At 53.0% G+C, this 15,002-nt stretch overlaps 5 protein-coding genes across 5 annotated transcripts; 3 read left to right on the top strand and 2 right to left on the bottom strand.

The window, feature by feature from the left end:
* The first annotated feature begins 16 nt into the window (after nt 1-16).
* HER10_EVM0002981 (uncharacterized protein) lies at nt 17-2,257 on the top strand. Its single transcript, XM_035472672.1, has one exon. The coding sequence runs from the start codon at nt 1,043-1,045 to the stop codon at nt 2,210-2,212; it is 1,170 nt and encodes a 389-aa protein (XP_035331316.1). The 5' UTR covers nt 17-1,042; the 3' UTR covers nt 2,213-2,257.
* Nucleotides 2,258-2,304: 47 nt separating this feature from the next.
* On the bottom strand, nt 2,305-4,353 carry HER10_EVM0003266 (T-complex protein 1). The gene is made up of 3 exons (XM_035472948.1): nt 4,163-4,353; nt 4,007-4,092; nt 2,305-3,957 (listed from the first exon to the last, which is right to left on the bottom strand). The coding sequence occupies exons 1-3, from the start codon at nt 4,248-4,250 to the stop codon at nt 2,431-2,433; spliced, it is 1,701 nt and encodes a 566-aa protein (XP_035331343.1). The 5' UTR covers nt 4,251-4,353; the 3' UTR covers nt 2,305-2,430.
* Nucleotides 4,354-4,840: 487 nt separating this feature from the next.
* Nucleotides 4,841-6,929, top strand: HER10_EVM0007898 (prolyl-tRNA synthetase). The gene is made up of 2 exons (XM_035477438.1): nt 4,841-5,417; nt 5,476-6,929. Exons 1-2 carry the CDS (start codon nt 4,987-4,989, stop codon nt 6,722-6,724), a joined length of 1,680 nt encoding a protein of 559 aa, XP_035331626.1. The 5' UTR covers nt 4,841-4,986; the 3' UTR covers nt 6,725-6,929.
* Nucleotides 6,930-8,026: 1,097 nt separating this feature from the next.
* HER10_EVM0008757 (uncharacterized protein) lies at nt 8,027-9,148 on the top strand (the record flags this gene model as incomplete). Its single annotated transcript, XM_035478267.1, has 2 exons — nt 8,027-8,089; nt 8,180-9,148. 2 exons carry the CDS (start codon nt 8,027-8,029, stop codon nt 9,146-9,148), a joined length of 1,032 nt encoding a protein of 343 aa, XP_035331684.1.
* A 3,925-nt stretch (nt 9,149-13,073) lies between these two features.
* On the bottom strand, nt 13,074-14,008 carry HER10_EVM0003246 (uncharacterized protein; the record flags this gene model as incomplete). Its single annotated transcript, XM_035472930.1, has 3 exons — nt 13,074-13,270; nt 13,337-13,436; nt 13,505-14,008. The coding sequence occupies 3 exons, from the start codon at nt 14,006-14,008 to the stop codon at nt 13,074-13,076; spliced, it is 801 nt and encodes a 266-aa protein (XP_035331340.1).
* Between the last annotated feature and the right edge of the window lie 994 nt (nt 14,009-15,002).

The raw sequence follows: 15,002 nt of genomic DNA, 5'->3' as shown, positions 1-15,002 counted from the left end.
GTAAGAGGATGGTGCGGGCGTCACGGCCGCGTTCAACCGGGGCAATTCCGGCCCCGCCTACCATCGGCTTCCACCGGCCTCCGTGACTGCTTCACCCCGCCGGCGAGACCTGCCCGTTGCGCACTCCCCGGCCCAGGCGGAAGACTAAATAGGCACGTAGCCACAAACAATTACCTAAAAATGTGTCCCAGATTTCCCTGGCACAGTTCCTTAAGTCTCGACTATCCTTCGTCCGTACTTCTCAACAGTTGTATCACCTTCACAGCACATCCGCTAAGACGCTACCCCGTGACGTAAGACTTGGCTTTCACCACAATGAGCCGCTTCGCATTGTGGACCTGCTGACCATCTTTGGTATCCTGATTCCTGTGCCTTGGTGAGACGGAGGGGGGAGAAGAAGACGAAGAAGAGGGGGCTTCGAGGTCCTTTTTGTGCTTTTAGAATGCTTGTTGTGTATCGATCGAGGCTATCTGTACATCAGCTCACTCTCACACTAGGCTGTCTTTGCCAGTCCAGCCCCCTTGCCCTTTACCTCACGCCCCCTCCAATCCGTACCGTATCTCACATCTTTCGAACGAGGCGCTGTGATCCTGGAATACCTGGGGTTTGACTGGGTCTTCCCCGCCAACGCTTCCCATCGTCTGGTGGGGCACGTCTTGTGCGCAACGCAACGCCCGCGCCAGTACAAGCCAGACTCAAGGTACTTCCTGAAGCCGTCTGGAACACGAACCAAATTGATAAGAGGACGGCGCTTTGTCCCTTTTTTACTTTATCCTGTCCCAACCCCAGCTTCTGGAAGCTGAATCTGACTCTCTTCCTCCCATTTTCACATTCTGCAACTACCTTGCCTGCCTCTGCCTCTCTCATGTTTGTTCATGAGTGGTGTGACGTGATTGACCAGAAACAAACAAGACACCACCCACCATAATACACCCAGAAGCTATCTTGCCTACCTTGACACCGTAGACAAGAAGAAACACAAAATCAAGACAATTGTACACCGAGGCCACTCCAAGACCAGAAACGAGAATCAACACGCATCATGGGCTCAACCCACGAAACAGACCTGGTCCTCACCCAGCCAACCCCAGCAGAGCGCCTAAAAACCTACACCTCAACCTACGCAAACTGGGGCGCCGCCCTCGAGCTCCAAGAATACATCCGCCGCGAATCCTACATGACCACCGTCCCCGTCTCCCGCAACGGCGGCATCACCCAATGGATCCTCACCGACCCGACCTTACCCCCCGACGCCCGCCCCATCCTCTCCTCCTGCGAGAGCATCCGCAAGACCGTCCTCGTCGCGAAGCCGGACGGCACCGTCGTCGACGCCATCACCCACGCCGTCGGCTCCGTCTTCACGGACCCGGCGTACCGCGGCAACGGGTACGCTTCTGTGATGATGAACCTCGTGGGCGCGCGGCTCGCGCGCTGGCAGGGCGCCGAGATGAAGAGCGGTGAGCGGTGGGGGGATATTCGGGACGGGGAGGTCGCGTGCTCGGTGCTGTATTCTGATATCGGGAAGAAGTTTTATGCCAAGCATGGGTGGCATCCGTATGAGAGTACGCACCTCGAGTTCCCGCCGCAGGCATCGCCGCCACCCTCGGACGCGGGAGAGGGGGCGGTGGGAGCGGTGCAAGTTGAGGCCTCGCCGTTGGGGTACCATGAACTAGCAGAGCTGTGTTCGGTGGATGAGCGTCTCATCCGGGCGAAGCTCGCCAAGAAGAGCAGCAAGACCCGCGTGTCCCTCATTCCGGACCTGGACGCCATGCTCTGGCACCTGATGCGCGAGGACTACATGACTAAGCACATTTTTGGTCAAACGCCCACAGTCCGCGGCGGGGTCGTAGGCGAGCACGGGTCGCGGGTATGGGCTGTGTGGACGAGGGGTTACTACGGCGGATTGAAGAAGCCCGAGGGGAATACGATGCATATCCTGCGTCTTGCGATCGAGGACGAGGAAGGGAGCGGGGATGAGTATGTGCAGGGGGCTATTGAGGCACTCCTGAGATTGGCGAGGGCGCAGGCGGCGGAGTGGAAGGTGAATGGTGTCGAGATGTGGAATCCTGAGCCTAGGGTGAGGGGGTTGATTGAAAAGGCGGGCATTCCGCATGAGTTCATCGAGAGGGAGAATGATAGCATCGCCAGCCTCATGTGGTATGGCCAAGGAGAGGTTGAGTGGGTGCTCAATGAGAAGTTTGGCTGGTGCTGACCGATTGGTCACATACTTTGCATATAATTAGCAGGCTTATACAAGTGGCAACACGTTGATTCAATAGGAACTTCAAAAACTTTCACAGGTCTGGACATCCAGGCCGGCATGACGAGGTATCATTAGCAAAGTGATCTATGAACCGTCTAACCTTGAACACTCCCGCAATTGGCCCATTTTTGCTTTTAATTCTTTTTTCCAAACATCGCTCACGTTCCTCAGTGACCGTGTCCATCGTCCTCGGCCTGCTGCTCGGGGTCCAACTTGATCAGGGTATCGATACGCATGATGCTAATGCATGCCTCCACGGCACTCTTCAGCTGCCTAATCTTGCTGATGGTGGGCTCCAGAACACCGGCCTTGATCTCGTCAATCACCTTGCCGCGCACCAGGTCGAGACCGTAGTTCTTGTACGCCTTCTTGCGCGCGACCGTCTTCTCGTCATCGTTGGCCTCACCCTCCTGGATGCGCTGAGACAGCGCGTGCCGGGAACGCAGCTGGGCGACCAGCTCTGATGCGTCCTTGGCGGCGTTGACGGCCAAAGTCTTGGGAATGACAAGAAGCGACTGGGCGAACTCGCCAATGGCCAGCTGCTCGCGGGAGCCGACGGTGCCGGCAAACTCCTCGAGGTAAATGTGCAGGGCGGTCTCGACGGAACCGCCGCCGGGAACGATGCTGCCGCTCTCGAGCGTTCTCTTGACGGCGTTGAGGGAGTCGTGGATGGAGCGCTCCATCTCGTCCAGGGTGAAGTCGTTGGGTCCGCGGAGGATGATGGATGCTGAGGAGTGGCTCTTGGTGCCCTTGACAAGGATGCACTCGTCGTCCGAAATGCGCTCCTGAACAACCTCCTCGGCGTGTCCGAGGTATGAGGGGTCGAACTTCTCGTCACCGTTAAGGTCCGAAAGTGTGCTGAGCATAGTTGCGCCCGTCGCCTTGGCGATTCTGCGGAGGTCCTCCTTCTTGCATCTGCGGACACCCATGGCACCCTTCTCGACAAAGGTCTTGAGAACCATGTCATCGATACCCTTGGTGGTAAGGATGACGTTGGCACCCGCCTTGAGGATCATCTCTACTCTCTCCAGGATCATGCCCGACTCTCTCTGGCGAATCTGCTCCAACTGTTGAGGGTCATCCACCGTGATCTGGACACCCAACTTCATGCGCTCCTTTTGCAGGTTCATATCCAACACCGCAATCTTGGCATCTTGTATTCTCGTCGGCATAGCCTGCGAGGCGACTGTGCAGTTCAGAGCGTAACCCTTGATCAGCTGGGACTCGAGGGAGCCCTTGCCATGTGCCTTGAGGATGTTGACGGCCTTGACGGGGTATTTTGTCTCGTTGCGGCCGTTTGTCGACTTGACTGCCAGCATAGCATCAACGACCATGTTGGCGAAGAAATCAGAGTCGGCTCCAATGATCTTGCTGGACATGGACGTCTTGCCAATGTTGACGAGGGATTCGCGTCCGAGGTTCTCGACCTTGATGCTGATGTTCTCGTTCATGTACTTGACGGCCTCGCGCAGGGCAAGTCGGTAACCGGTGATGATGGTAGTGGGGTGTATGCGGTTCTTCATGAGCTCGTTTCCACGGCGAAGCAACTCTGCCGCGATCAGGACAACAGAGGTTGTGCCGTCACCGACCTCCTTATCTTGTTGTTGTGCCAGGTCGACCAAGATCTTGCCCGCCGGGTGCTCGACATCCAACAAGCTGAGAATAGTAGCGCCGTCGTTCGTGACCGTGACATCCTGCGCCGGGGGGTGAGCGGGGTCCAGGGGGGGGGGCCACATAACCTACACCAATATCATCCACCATCATCTTGTCGAGACCGCTGGGGCCGAAAGAGCTCTTGACGACATTTGCGATAGCTTGGGTCGCGAGAACTGCAAGTTTGTCAGCAAGATGAAGCTTCGTTGTGATTTGGCGGGTGGGGGGAGTGGGATATTGACATACCGTTCTGGTCTCTGATGTCGGCGCCGGAAATCTTCTGGCCACCGAGGAAAAGCGTGCCGCTCCCTGACTGCTCGAACATGGAAGCCATTTTTGCGCCTCACTGCCAGCGGTTGTGGTTGGATCGCGGGTTTTGGAGGTGGTGGATGGGGGGTGGTTTAAGGAGCTTCGGTCGGTGTGTGCCTGGACAGCAATAGAAGCTTCTGTGCTGTGCCTGCCTTGTCTCCCCTCGACGCAACTTTTTTATCGGAGCCGGGGTTGTTCCAGGAACCGGGGATGTGGCTGGTGCTTGTTATCTTATCGGGTCTGCAAGGCCCTGCCAGCGCAACTCATGTCTGATGGTTCCCCACGTTCCATACAGTCGGCAGCCCATCCGCAAGGTGTTAATACCTGAAGAATATTCAATGAAGTTAAAGTTTGCGAAGTAGTTTTCAGCATTCTTTGTCATTCTCATAGTATTATCATCAATTGTGTGTTTGCTCTGGCAATGTTTATCAACGCTGTCCTTCTCTGTAGCGCAGTGACATCCAGTGTGGCTTGACCCGAGATAAACAACCGGGGATGCTCCACAATTGATTAGGAGCCCGGGCCACCTTCCGACCCCGTGGCTGGAGCCCAATTGACCCCTCACTGCGCTCCCACCCAACAGCTCGACACACGACTCACTTTTAGTGCGGGGCACTTTTTCCGCTGCATCGCACCGCCTTCTCTGCCCAAAATCTCCCAGTGACTCAGGCCGATCTGGTCAACGCGTCGCCAATTCCATAAGACGAGACCCTACCCGACTTCACGAGACGACTCTGCGACCTGCAGTCAATACCGCAAATATGGCCGACGCTACCGCCCCCGCTGAGCCGTCCAAGAGCGCCTTGAAGAAGGCCGAGAAGCAGGCAAAGATGGCTGCTGAAAAGGCTGCAAAGGCCGCCAAGCAAGCTGCTCTCCCCGTTGTCGGAGGCAAGAAGAAGGAGGACATCACGGGTATTACCGTCAAGAAGCACGAGGATTTCTCTGCCTGGTACCAGGAGATTGTTCTCAAGGCTGAGATGGTCGAGTACTACAACGAGATCTCCGGTTTCTTTATCCTGCGCCCTGCGTCCATGTACATCTGGACCGTTATCCGCAAGTGGTTCTCCGAGAGAATCGAGGAGATGGGTGTCGATGAGACCAGCTTCCCCATGTTCCTTTCCTCCAAGTCTCTCGAGAAGGAGAAGGACCACGTCGAGGGTTTCGCCCCTGAATTGGCCTGGGTCACCAAGGCGTAAGTCGTCTCTCCCTTGATAATTGCGCCAAGGCCAATGCTGATATCCTACCTACAGTGGTGACAAGGATCTCGAGGTCCCCGTCGCAGTTCGTCCTACCTCCGAGGCCGTCATGTACCCTTACTACTCCAAGTGGATTCGCAGCCATCGCGATCTCCCCTTCCGCCTGAACCAGTGGAACTCTGTTGTCCGTTGGGAGGCCAAGCAGACCACCCCTTTCCTCCGCACAAGAGAGTTCTTGTGGCAGGAGGGTCACACCGCTCATCTTACCGAGGAGCTTGCTGGCAAGGAGGTTCTCGAGATTCTCGAGCTTTACGCTGGTGTCTATGAGCAGCTTCTCGCCGTCCCCGTCGTTCGCGGCACCAAGACCGAGAACGAGAAGTTCGCCGGTGGTTACTACACCACCACTGTCGAAGGTTACATCCCCTCCAACGGCCGTGGTATCCAGGGTGCCACCTCCCACTGCCTGGGTCAGAACTTCTCCAAGATGTTCGACATTACCGTCGAGAACCCCGACAAGAAGGGTGAGAAGATCCACGTCTGGCAGAACTCTTGGGGTCTGTCCACCCGTGTTATCGGTGTCATGGTCATGATCCACGGTGACGACAAGGGTCTCGTCCTTCCCCCTCGTATCGCCAAGACCCAGGTTGTTCTCATCGCTGTCGGTATCACTGCCAAGACCAGCCCCGAGGACAGAAAGAAGCTGGAGGACAAGGTCGACGATCTCCGCAACGAGCTGCGCAAGGCCGGTGTCCGCGCCGAGTCCGATCTGAGAGACGGCTACACTCCCGCCTGGAAGTTCAACGAGTGGGAGCTCCGCGGTGTCCCCCTGAGACTCGAGTTCGGCCCCAAGGATGCCGCCAACGAGGTTGTCGCCACTGCCCGCCGTGACACTGGCGAGAAGGGCTCCCTCCCCCTTGCCGAGATCTCCACCAAGGTCCCCGAGCTTCTCGAGACCATCCAGTCCGACATGTACAACAAGGCCGAGAAGTCATTCCGCGAGCACCGCCTCGTCCTGACCGAGTGGGACAAGGTCATCCCCGCTCTCGACACCAAGAACGTCGTCGTCATCCCCTTCTGCCTCGGCATGAAGTGCGAGGACCGCATCAAGGAGCTCACCACCAGCGAGCCCCCCGAGAACGCCACCCTTCCCGAGGGCAAGAAGCAGCCCAGCATGGGCATGAAGTCCCTCTGCATTCCCTTTGAGCAGCCCGAGAGCGGTCTCATCCCCGGCGAGACCAAGTGCCTCAACCCCGAGTGCGAGGCCAAGGCCCAGAAGTGGACCATGTTCGGCCGCAGCTACTAGAGAAATAGCGGCGATGATATCAAGAGGAGTTGTGGGAGGTTGAGCATTTTTGGGCCGGGATTACGAGACCTATACGGCAGGTTCGATTCATGTCATGTGTTGCTAGAGAGATGGGGTAGAGCAAGAGATCATTTGACGATTTCTCTGAGCAAAGGGCGTGAGGGGGGGTTAGATAGCTACGGCTGAAAAGTGATTCGATACCAACTTATGAAACAAATCCACGTACTCAAGTCTTGTTGTCCGCACTGTATCGACCTACATCTAGTCGGGCAATCACTCTCGAATCTCCTCAGAGCCTTGGGTGCGAGATAATTCATTGCTTTCACTTCTTGCTGCTGACCGAGTCGTAGTGAATGGCTAGGACAAGGCTTCTTTGGAGAGATACATGGTCTGTCATTTTTTTAACTTGGTGAGGAATAGGAACACGGCAAATTGATGGCATTTTACCATGCTACCCCCTTTTGAGTGCATCAGTAGCTCCAAAGATGCGGGCAAGGACGAAGTTGAATTGACTTACGAGCATGCTCCTCGGAGGGCTGTATTCTCATTGTCGGAGGTCAAGTCCGCCATGTCATGGAATTGACTTCGGCACGGCCACGGCAGCAGGACCCCCCTGTAACCCGGACCGCAGTGGAGTCGATTCATGATGGCTCATTCAATTGCCAGCGACGACGCATCCCGATAGGGAAGGTCTCGGCCCCGGGGTATGACTCATCTTCGTCCCCTTCCTCCAATCGCTTTCCTCTTGCAGCGTTGGGGAGTCACGCCGCCTCCAAGATCTCCAGCAGTCTTCGGTTACTTGCGAAGAAATTGCACAGGCTGCGAATCCTTCATCCAGTTTTAGGACAACCACGGTTTGTTTCGATGTTGTATTTGAGATGTGCTAGCTAATGGACCCCACAATTTGAGTCAAGGGATTTGTCGCGGCTACACGGCATCGAGTAATGAATGGCATTGTGAGGGCAATAGTTTGGTAATCTGTTGCTGATTCGCCAATTGCGTTTGAGATATCGCTATGAATTGACAAGTCTTGATCGTTGCCACAATGAGCTCCGTTTGCCTTAGGTTCAAATCCTTGCTTTGACAGCTATGAAGTGACGATTTACCGATTTGCCTTCGGTACATAATGGTCGCACAACCGAAGCACATCTAGTAAACGTCTCTCATCAGACTACTTAACCAAGCATCCCCAACGACCTGAGATACGTACTTGACGAACAAGAAATCTCTATTCATCACTCTCATCTGAATCTCATGCAGAGCACGACCACAACCTCAACTACCAATACCACAACCACCACCATGGAGCACTCAAACGCCTCTTCTCACTTCAAGCTCTCAGCAACCTCATGCGGCACCTGCGCCGTCCACTTTGACAACCCAGACACCCGCCGCGCTCACTCAAAAAGCCAATGGCACGTCACAAACCTCAAACGGCGCATGGCCGATCTAGAGCCCCTCACCGCGGAGCAGCACGCCGCCGTCGTCTCCACACAACCGGCCGCCGCTCCGGACAAGGTCGGCCCCACAGCGGATTCCGATTCATCGTCTTCATCTGCTTCTGATGCTGATCTGAGCGATGCCGATGACGATGACGATGAGTTCATTCCGGAAGAATGCTTATTCTGCAATACCACCTCGGATTCTCTGGATGATAATGTCGCGCATATGCATAAAGCGCATGGCATGTTCATCCCCGACAAAGAGAAGCTCATCGTCGACGTTGAGGCGTTGGTGAAGTACCTCCGCCTCGTCGTCTTCGGATATCGCGAGTGTCTGCAGTGTGGAACGCAAAGACGGACGGCTGCTGCGGTACAACAGCATATGATCGGAAAAGGCCATTGCCGCTTCGACATCACAGCGGAGGAGTCGGAGTTTCGAGACTTTTACGAGCAGTCTTCGGACAGTGGGGAGCAGAGCTCAGGAGGAAAGGACACTAAGAGGGCCATTGCAGATGCACTGGAAGAACGCGGATCGATCCATCTACCAGCTGGTAAACAGGTCTCTCACCGTTCTGCACCGGGGTCATCGAGACCTCGCAACAGGGTCGGCGCCAATACCGACACTACTGGCTCGGACAACCTCGTCACTGAAGGCTCCTCAGGTATCAACGAGTCAGAAGCGAGCTTTCAGCTAACAGCTCCATCTGGGCCCGGTAAGAAATTCGATACGAAAGCCCTGACGCGCGCCGAGAAGCGCGACGTTATCTTTGAGACGCAGCTTTCCCACTTGAGCATCAATGACCGCTCTGCGCTTGCGCATCTGTCGTCTGCCGAGCAGCGGAGCGTCTTGCTGACGAAGCAGAAGCAACTGGACAAGGCGGAGAAGGCAGCTAGGAGGCTTCAGACGAGGTTGGAGATGAAGGCGAATAAGACAGGGCAGGGGAACTTTGTGAATGATGTTCCTGGACGAAAGAATGGTTGATCGATAGAGGAGAACACAGCCTTGTACCAGGTCTTGATGCAACCGTTTTCTTGTTGAGACCGTGGGCTGTGAAATTTACTAAGAGGATATATCACTCCATGTTGTCTGCTATTGAATTTCGTTGCAAGCGTTCAAGCAGTGACTTGATTGTGCTTCAAATCCATGCGGGAAGTCTCACTCTAGCTCGAGTCTCCATCTCAGCGAGGATAGTGGTAGAGAACCGTTTTATTATCGCTAGCTTTCTGCCTCACATTCATACTACTATCCTTATTCATGACTTGTTACACCCATAAGAGATATTACTCATAGAAGATCCCCGAGAACCAAATAGAATGAGTTTGAATAGTGATAGAGAAAGCAATCTTAAGGTCAGGAAGTACGCGTGGATACAAACTTTGAATGATGTTCCGAGACGAGAGAATACTCGTTGACAACATCGTTAGAAATCTTGACCTGTATGGATCTTGATCTCAAGCTATTTAAATCGCAAGGCGTGATGTTTCCAAGTGCTTGCTCAAATCCTCCAACATGGCTGGACTCAAACATATACACATATCTTCAGAATACTGACACTGGCTCTAGGTCAGATCTAGGTGAGCAAATTGAGCCTTGCTTTGCGTATTAGCCAGCTATGCCAAATGACACAATGCGCTCGATTGCGAACCAAGTCCATAGGCAAGTCTGTATGCCAGCTCATAACAATTTCCCATCTGGGTCTGGTTATGACCGCCCTAAATTCACGTTGGTCGACATGTCGCGTCTGAAAATCGGTGACACCTGCACTTGTCATTGGTCATCTTTTTGCGCTGCGCCCCCATAATTTGCGGCCCGTAAACCATTGACCAATCACATACCCTGCTCTCACCGAGAAATGAAATATAAGATCAGTCTACTTCCCATCACTTTCAGTCTGGTCCCTCGTCCCTTCCAACTCAGATCCAGATGAGCTATTCCACTTCTTAAGTCTTGCTTGAGTTTATTACCTTTACCAACCCCTTCTCTCATCTCTCGCTCTTTTGGTCTTTTACCAATAGCTGTGGTCTGACACCAAAAGCGTATATACCGCTCAAGCCCAGGCCGCCTCCGTTCTCTTACACACTGTCCAACTCTTCATACTCTCCTACAGTCCAACAACCACATATCGACATCGCCGCAGTCATCCTCAACACTCCTGGAAGCGTACACTGCTATTCGATGCTTCATAGTCACGTGCTAAATCGACCTGAACCATTTACCTGGTCACGTGCAGAAGCAAGGGCAACACATCCACAGCACCAATATCAAGACTTCCCTACTGCAGCAGAGTTCCGCCCCCGAGTTTGGCAGGGAATCTGTCACCTTTCGGTGTCCATTCCAGAACACAAGGATTGGCGTCATCATCACGCCACAAAAGGGTTGCTGCCTAATTTCGTGTCAGCCTGACCCCGCTGCTGACAATCCGCCTTGTAGGCAGACATGCATACGCTGGCCCACTAGGCATCTCACTTCGCAAGCCTTGACATTTTGACTGGACACAAAATGTTGCCGCGTCACCATCAGAGGCATCTCGCAGAAAAGTAAGGCGCATACGCAAGGCATCGAGGCCTTTTTGGCTGCCTCGAGGTCGATCAGCGAAACGAATTGCAGCATACCGAATGAAGCTCAATCTCCGCTGCAACTCGCCAATTTCTTTCAGCAATCAACCCTTTGCCTATTACACAGGGTTCATCACAAAATCATACAACCTCCGTCTGTGAGGTCCGTAGAAGTCCAGAGCGCCTTGCGGCAATACAGCTGGCTTGGTTGAAGAAGAGCACCTTGTGATCCAGGCGCATCACTGGATTGGGCCAGTCACGACATGCCACGAACCCTATGCTGCACCCTGGAACCGAGTAAACCTCTACTGCGTAGTGCTGCAGATGTGTCTGCTTCTTCGAAGTGTAGTGGAGTATTGAGCCCAGAAGCCTAGACTATAGCACTCTGCTCCAGAGCCGGACTTTGTCTTGCCACCACTTACAGCTACCCTAGGTGCGTATTGATCGAATAATATGGTAATCAGGGTTCAGCGGATCTTCAACGCAAGAACCACCATTGCAACTCCTCGAAAAGTTCGAGTCGTTCTATATGGAGAGCTCTAGTAGCTGAATAGCCAACTCTCTATCGTGGATTGAAGTGGCAATTGCTACTATAGCATGACTTCGGTTCAGGTTCCTGTAATAATCGAACCTTTAGTTAAAGTCTTCGAGGTACGAGCCACGAGTGTGCATACCCAAAGCGACACCTACATGTTAAACACATGTTGCCTCGAGACAGAGTTGTCTTGACTCACGATGTCTTTTGCCCCCATTGTTCAAGGGTCGCAACACCACTGCTCATACGATTCATCAAGGATCAAACTCTTATAAGATTTTGCTTGTGTTTGATAAGAATGTACGATTATAGAACTTATCTGTCGAGCGAATCAACATCTAAACCGGAAGCTGGTTGCGAAAGGTAACAAACTTCTCGTGATTATTGCCTCTTCCTCTCAACTGTGAGTTCAACCTGACTATCATTGAATTACCATGAGATCTTTCGCCGCCTCCCATTACTATGCTCTTGCATACGTCTTGGGTGCGCCTCGCTTCTGTTGTGCTACCTTTACAGAATCAAGGTGGGGGTGGGGTATGTTTAGCACCGACAGCCCAATCGCGGCATCCGTCCGAGATGGTTAAGCAAAGACTCAAGACATACCGGTGCGAATCTCTCAAGGCACATTTCGAGACGCAACAACCCCGCGCTCCTCAAATCCCAAGCGCCCGCATGAGTCTAGCTGTGCCATGCTGTTGGCAACAAAACGCCTCACTTCCGCCAACAACGTTCCCGTCCAGGAGGACAATTGATGATATTTTGTGGGTTGGATGGTGCGCAAGCAAGTGGAACAACTTTCTGTTTCGATTGAAGCAACATAAACAAAATCGACGTTGGTCGCTTGCGGGCTGGGAGACATGATCGGCCGTTGGTGGCATGGCGGCATTGCAAGAGGATACAAAAGGTTCAAGAGATCGCCTCACCTTCGTACACTTCCAGGCTTGATACGCCATTGCTATCCAAAGACTGGCTTTGATTAAAACTCAGAAGCTACAGTTTGCAACAAAATCAGCTGTCAGAGGCTTGTTTTCTCAACAATGACTTATTCTGAGTACAATTGCCCCTTCAACTGCTCCGTCCATGTCTAAATGGTATCATGAGAAAGATCGTTCGACTCACCAGCCAAATTCATAGTGTAAATACGACAACGGCAGGCGGATCCTCTCAGAATTCCGCAATCGATCAGAATAGTGAAGCCGCCAGACTTCAGCAACAGCGCCTTGCGAGGTTTCAGGCCGAGCCCCTTGAAGACGGCAATAGGCTCGTCTTCTTACCATACCAGTCTAGCAGAGTCGATGCTGCTGTGAGGGCCCACCGCGAGAGAGTCTCTGGAAAGCTGGCAAAGTCATAATAAGGGATGGGCGAGGGAGGATTAACTTTTGTCTATCAATATTCTCCTGGCTTTGATGCATATATCCAGAACATGGACATGCACTCGTTCATGTGGAAAGATATTTGGGCCCAAATATTAGAAGCTCAAAGATTTCCCAGTGCCTTTAGGCGTAGCTCCCGATGTATAAATATTTGCAATGGTAATACAGACATCAATAAGCTTGTGCGAATTGTAAGCGTCCGTCCGATGATGTAGACGTCCCCAATTGTGCTCACCCGGACATGCTTTGCAATACTCCCAGAAATAGTGATGTGTGTAAAGCATTTCTAGTCTGTGATCTCATTATACTATTGAGTGTTTGCAGAATTCTTAGCCCTTATCCAATGAGTCGATGATTCGATATCATATCCCAGAGCCAATTGAGCAACCCACTACCACGACAAATAACCCCTGCATCCCGTCTGGTGATTGGGTCGTGGACTATTAAGGCTTCTTATGTCCAGGGCACATGACACTGACTTGTGTTGTAGTAAACTTAGGGAAGGGATTGGGCAGGTTCAAGTTGAGGTTGTTGGTCGGTTTCCGCGGCACAGTGATTTGTTCATCGGCCATGAATTGCTTGCATCCCCAAGTGAGGACGCCGTTCTTTACAACATCGCCACCACCGCATGCATTTTGAGCTGCAAGGAAAGAAAGTCAGCAAACTCATTTTTACTCTCACATGCTCCATAAACAAGTTGACTTACGTCCAATGGGGCCATCTTGACCGGCCTTGCCATAGGCGACAATGCGTGTCGGAGGAGGATCGTTGCGAGCAGCTTCAGTAACGGCGTCGTCCAAGTAGTACTAACAAAGCGTCAGTATGCCATCGATCGGGGTAAGTGAATATCATGTCTAGTTGGAGTAGAACTAACCTGATGAACAGCGGCGACCTCGGCGCAGCTGGCCTGTGTTCGGTGCTGCTTATCAACGGTGGTGCCACGCCTTGCCGCGTCCTGCAAGCTAGTCTGACATCGCTCAAGCGCAACGACAACCTGAGGCTTAAGACGCGAGTCCGCATAGGTATACAAGAAGGGCCCACCCTTTAGGTTGGAAGACAGATAGACGTCCTTGCCGAGGGCCATGGCGGCCATCATGACGGGTTGTCTGTTGAAGCGGACTCTATCCGCATTGAACTTTGTCTGCATTTCGTTGAAGGCTGCACGAGCGAGCCCGTAGAGCTGACCATCGCTGAAGAGCGTTCCGGTGTCTTGCTCAAAGGTGAGCTTGGCGGAGTAAACGAAACGTTGTGCATCGTCGCGCGCGGCCTTGTCGAGGGTGATTCCGAACGTCTGAGCAGCGACGTTGAGGATGAGGGTGAAGAGCAAAAAGAGTGATGAGAGACTGGCTCCCCAGCTACCGCCGGCGTTAAACCACATCGTGGGTTACTTTGAGACTACTTGAGATTCTGGAGCAGGACTTCCAGTAATAGACTGGCAAAAAGAGTGTAAGGGCGGAAAGCCGGATAAGGAATGAATTGACGCGAAACCGCGGAGGAGTTCAAGAGAGTGACAGTATGATGCGACGATGGTTATAGCATCATGAGAGAGACACACGGTAAGTCAAACCCCCCACTTCCTGGCACCCCCCTGTTTCTGGCACCCACAAAAACGATGGGATCACAACCCAACCTCCTCATTACTATTAACTATTGATCCTCAACCACACCCACTACAATACAACTGCCAGCCTCACTAGGGCATTCAGAGTCGCTGGATTCAGCCGTAATAACCTCCTTTTCACCCGCTTCGATTTGAGCCCGATGGATATCCCTGATGTTCGCAAACTTCGTGTTGGGATCGATCTGAACAGTCTTCCTCTTCCTAACTGCAGCGTTGGTAACTTGAGCCTCAGGTGAGCCAGCTGCTGGGCAGCTGCCAGTTGCCAGGCCTGCTCTGTGAAGCCTTTTTCACCTTCCTGAACAGCAGCCGTTGAGTGCTGGTATCATTGTCGAGTTGGGTGTATAAGTGCAGTTGACCGCTGAGCTCTGCCAGCTTCCTGGTGTCGACCAGACCACTGCAGAGGAAGCAGAATCCCATGGCTCAACAGGGGTAGTTTGTTGACCATTATGGCATCGCTTTTGCCCCGACTGGTTGGTTTGGGTGTGGTGGGCTTAGCAGAAGGCTCAGGTAATACCATAGGGTTCATCAGGGGCTTAACCATCGCTACAGGGTGTAGACCAGTCCACTTCCAACCACTTCTGATGTTCGAGACTGATAGACCAGCAAGTCGAGCCTTCTGGTAACAGTCCAGGAAGTTCCTTTTACCTATAATGGTAGAGTCGTTCCATTGAGACAAGTAACCGAGCTCCTTCCGATAGGCTGACTTAACAGGGCTGAAGACAGACTGGTCAAGTGGCTGGAGGACATGAGA

The sequence above is a fragment of the Colletotrichum scovillei genome, assembly GCF_011075155.1.
Source record: "Colletotrichum scovillei strain TJNH1 chromosome Unknown Contig00007, whole genome shotgun sequence".
Lineage (NCBI taxonomy): Eukaryota > Fungi > Ascomycota > Sordariomycetes > Glomerellales > Glomerellaceae > Colletotrichum > Colletotrichum scovillei.
This window is presented reverse-complemented; position numbering and strand designations above follow the sequence as displayed.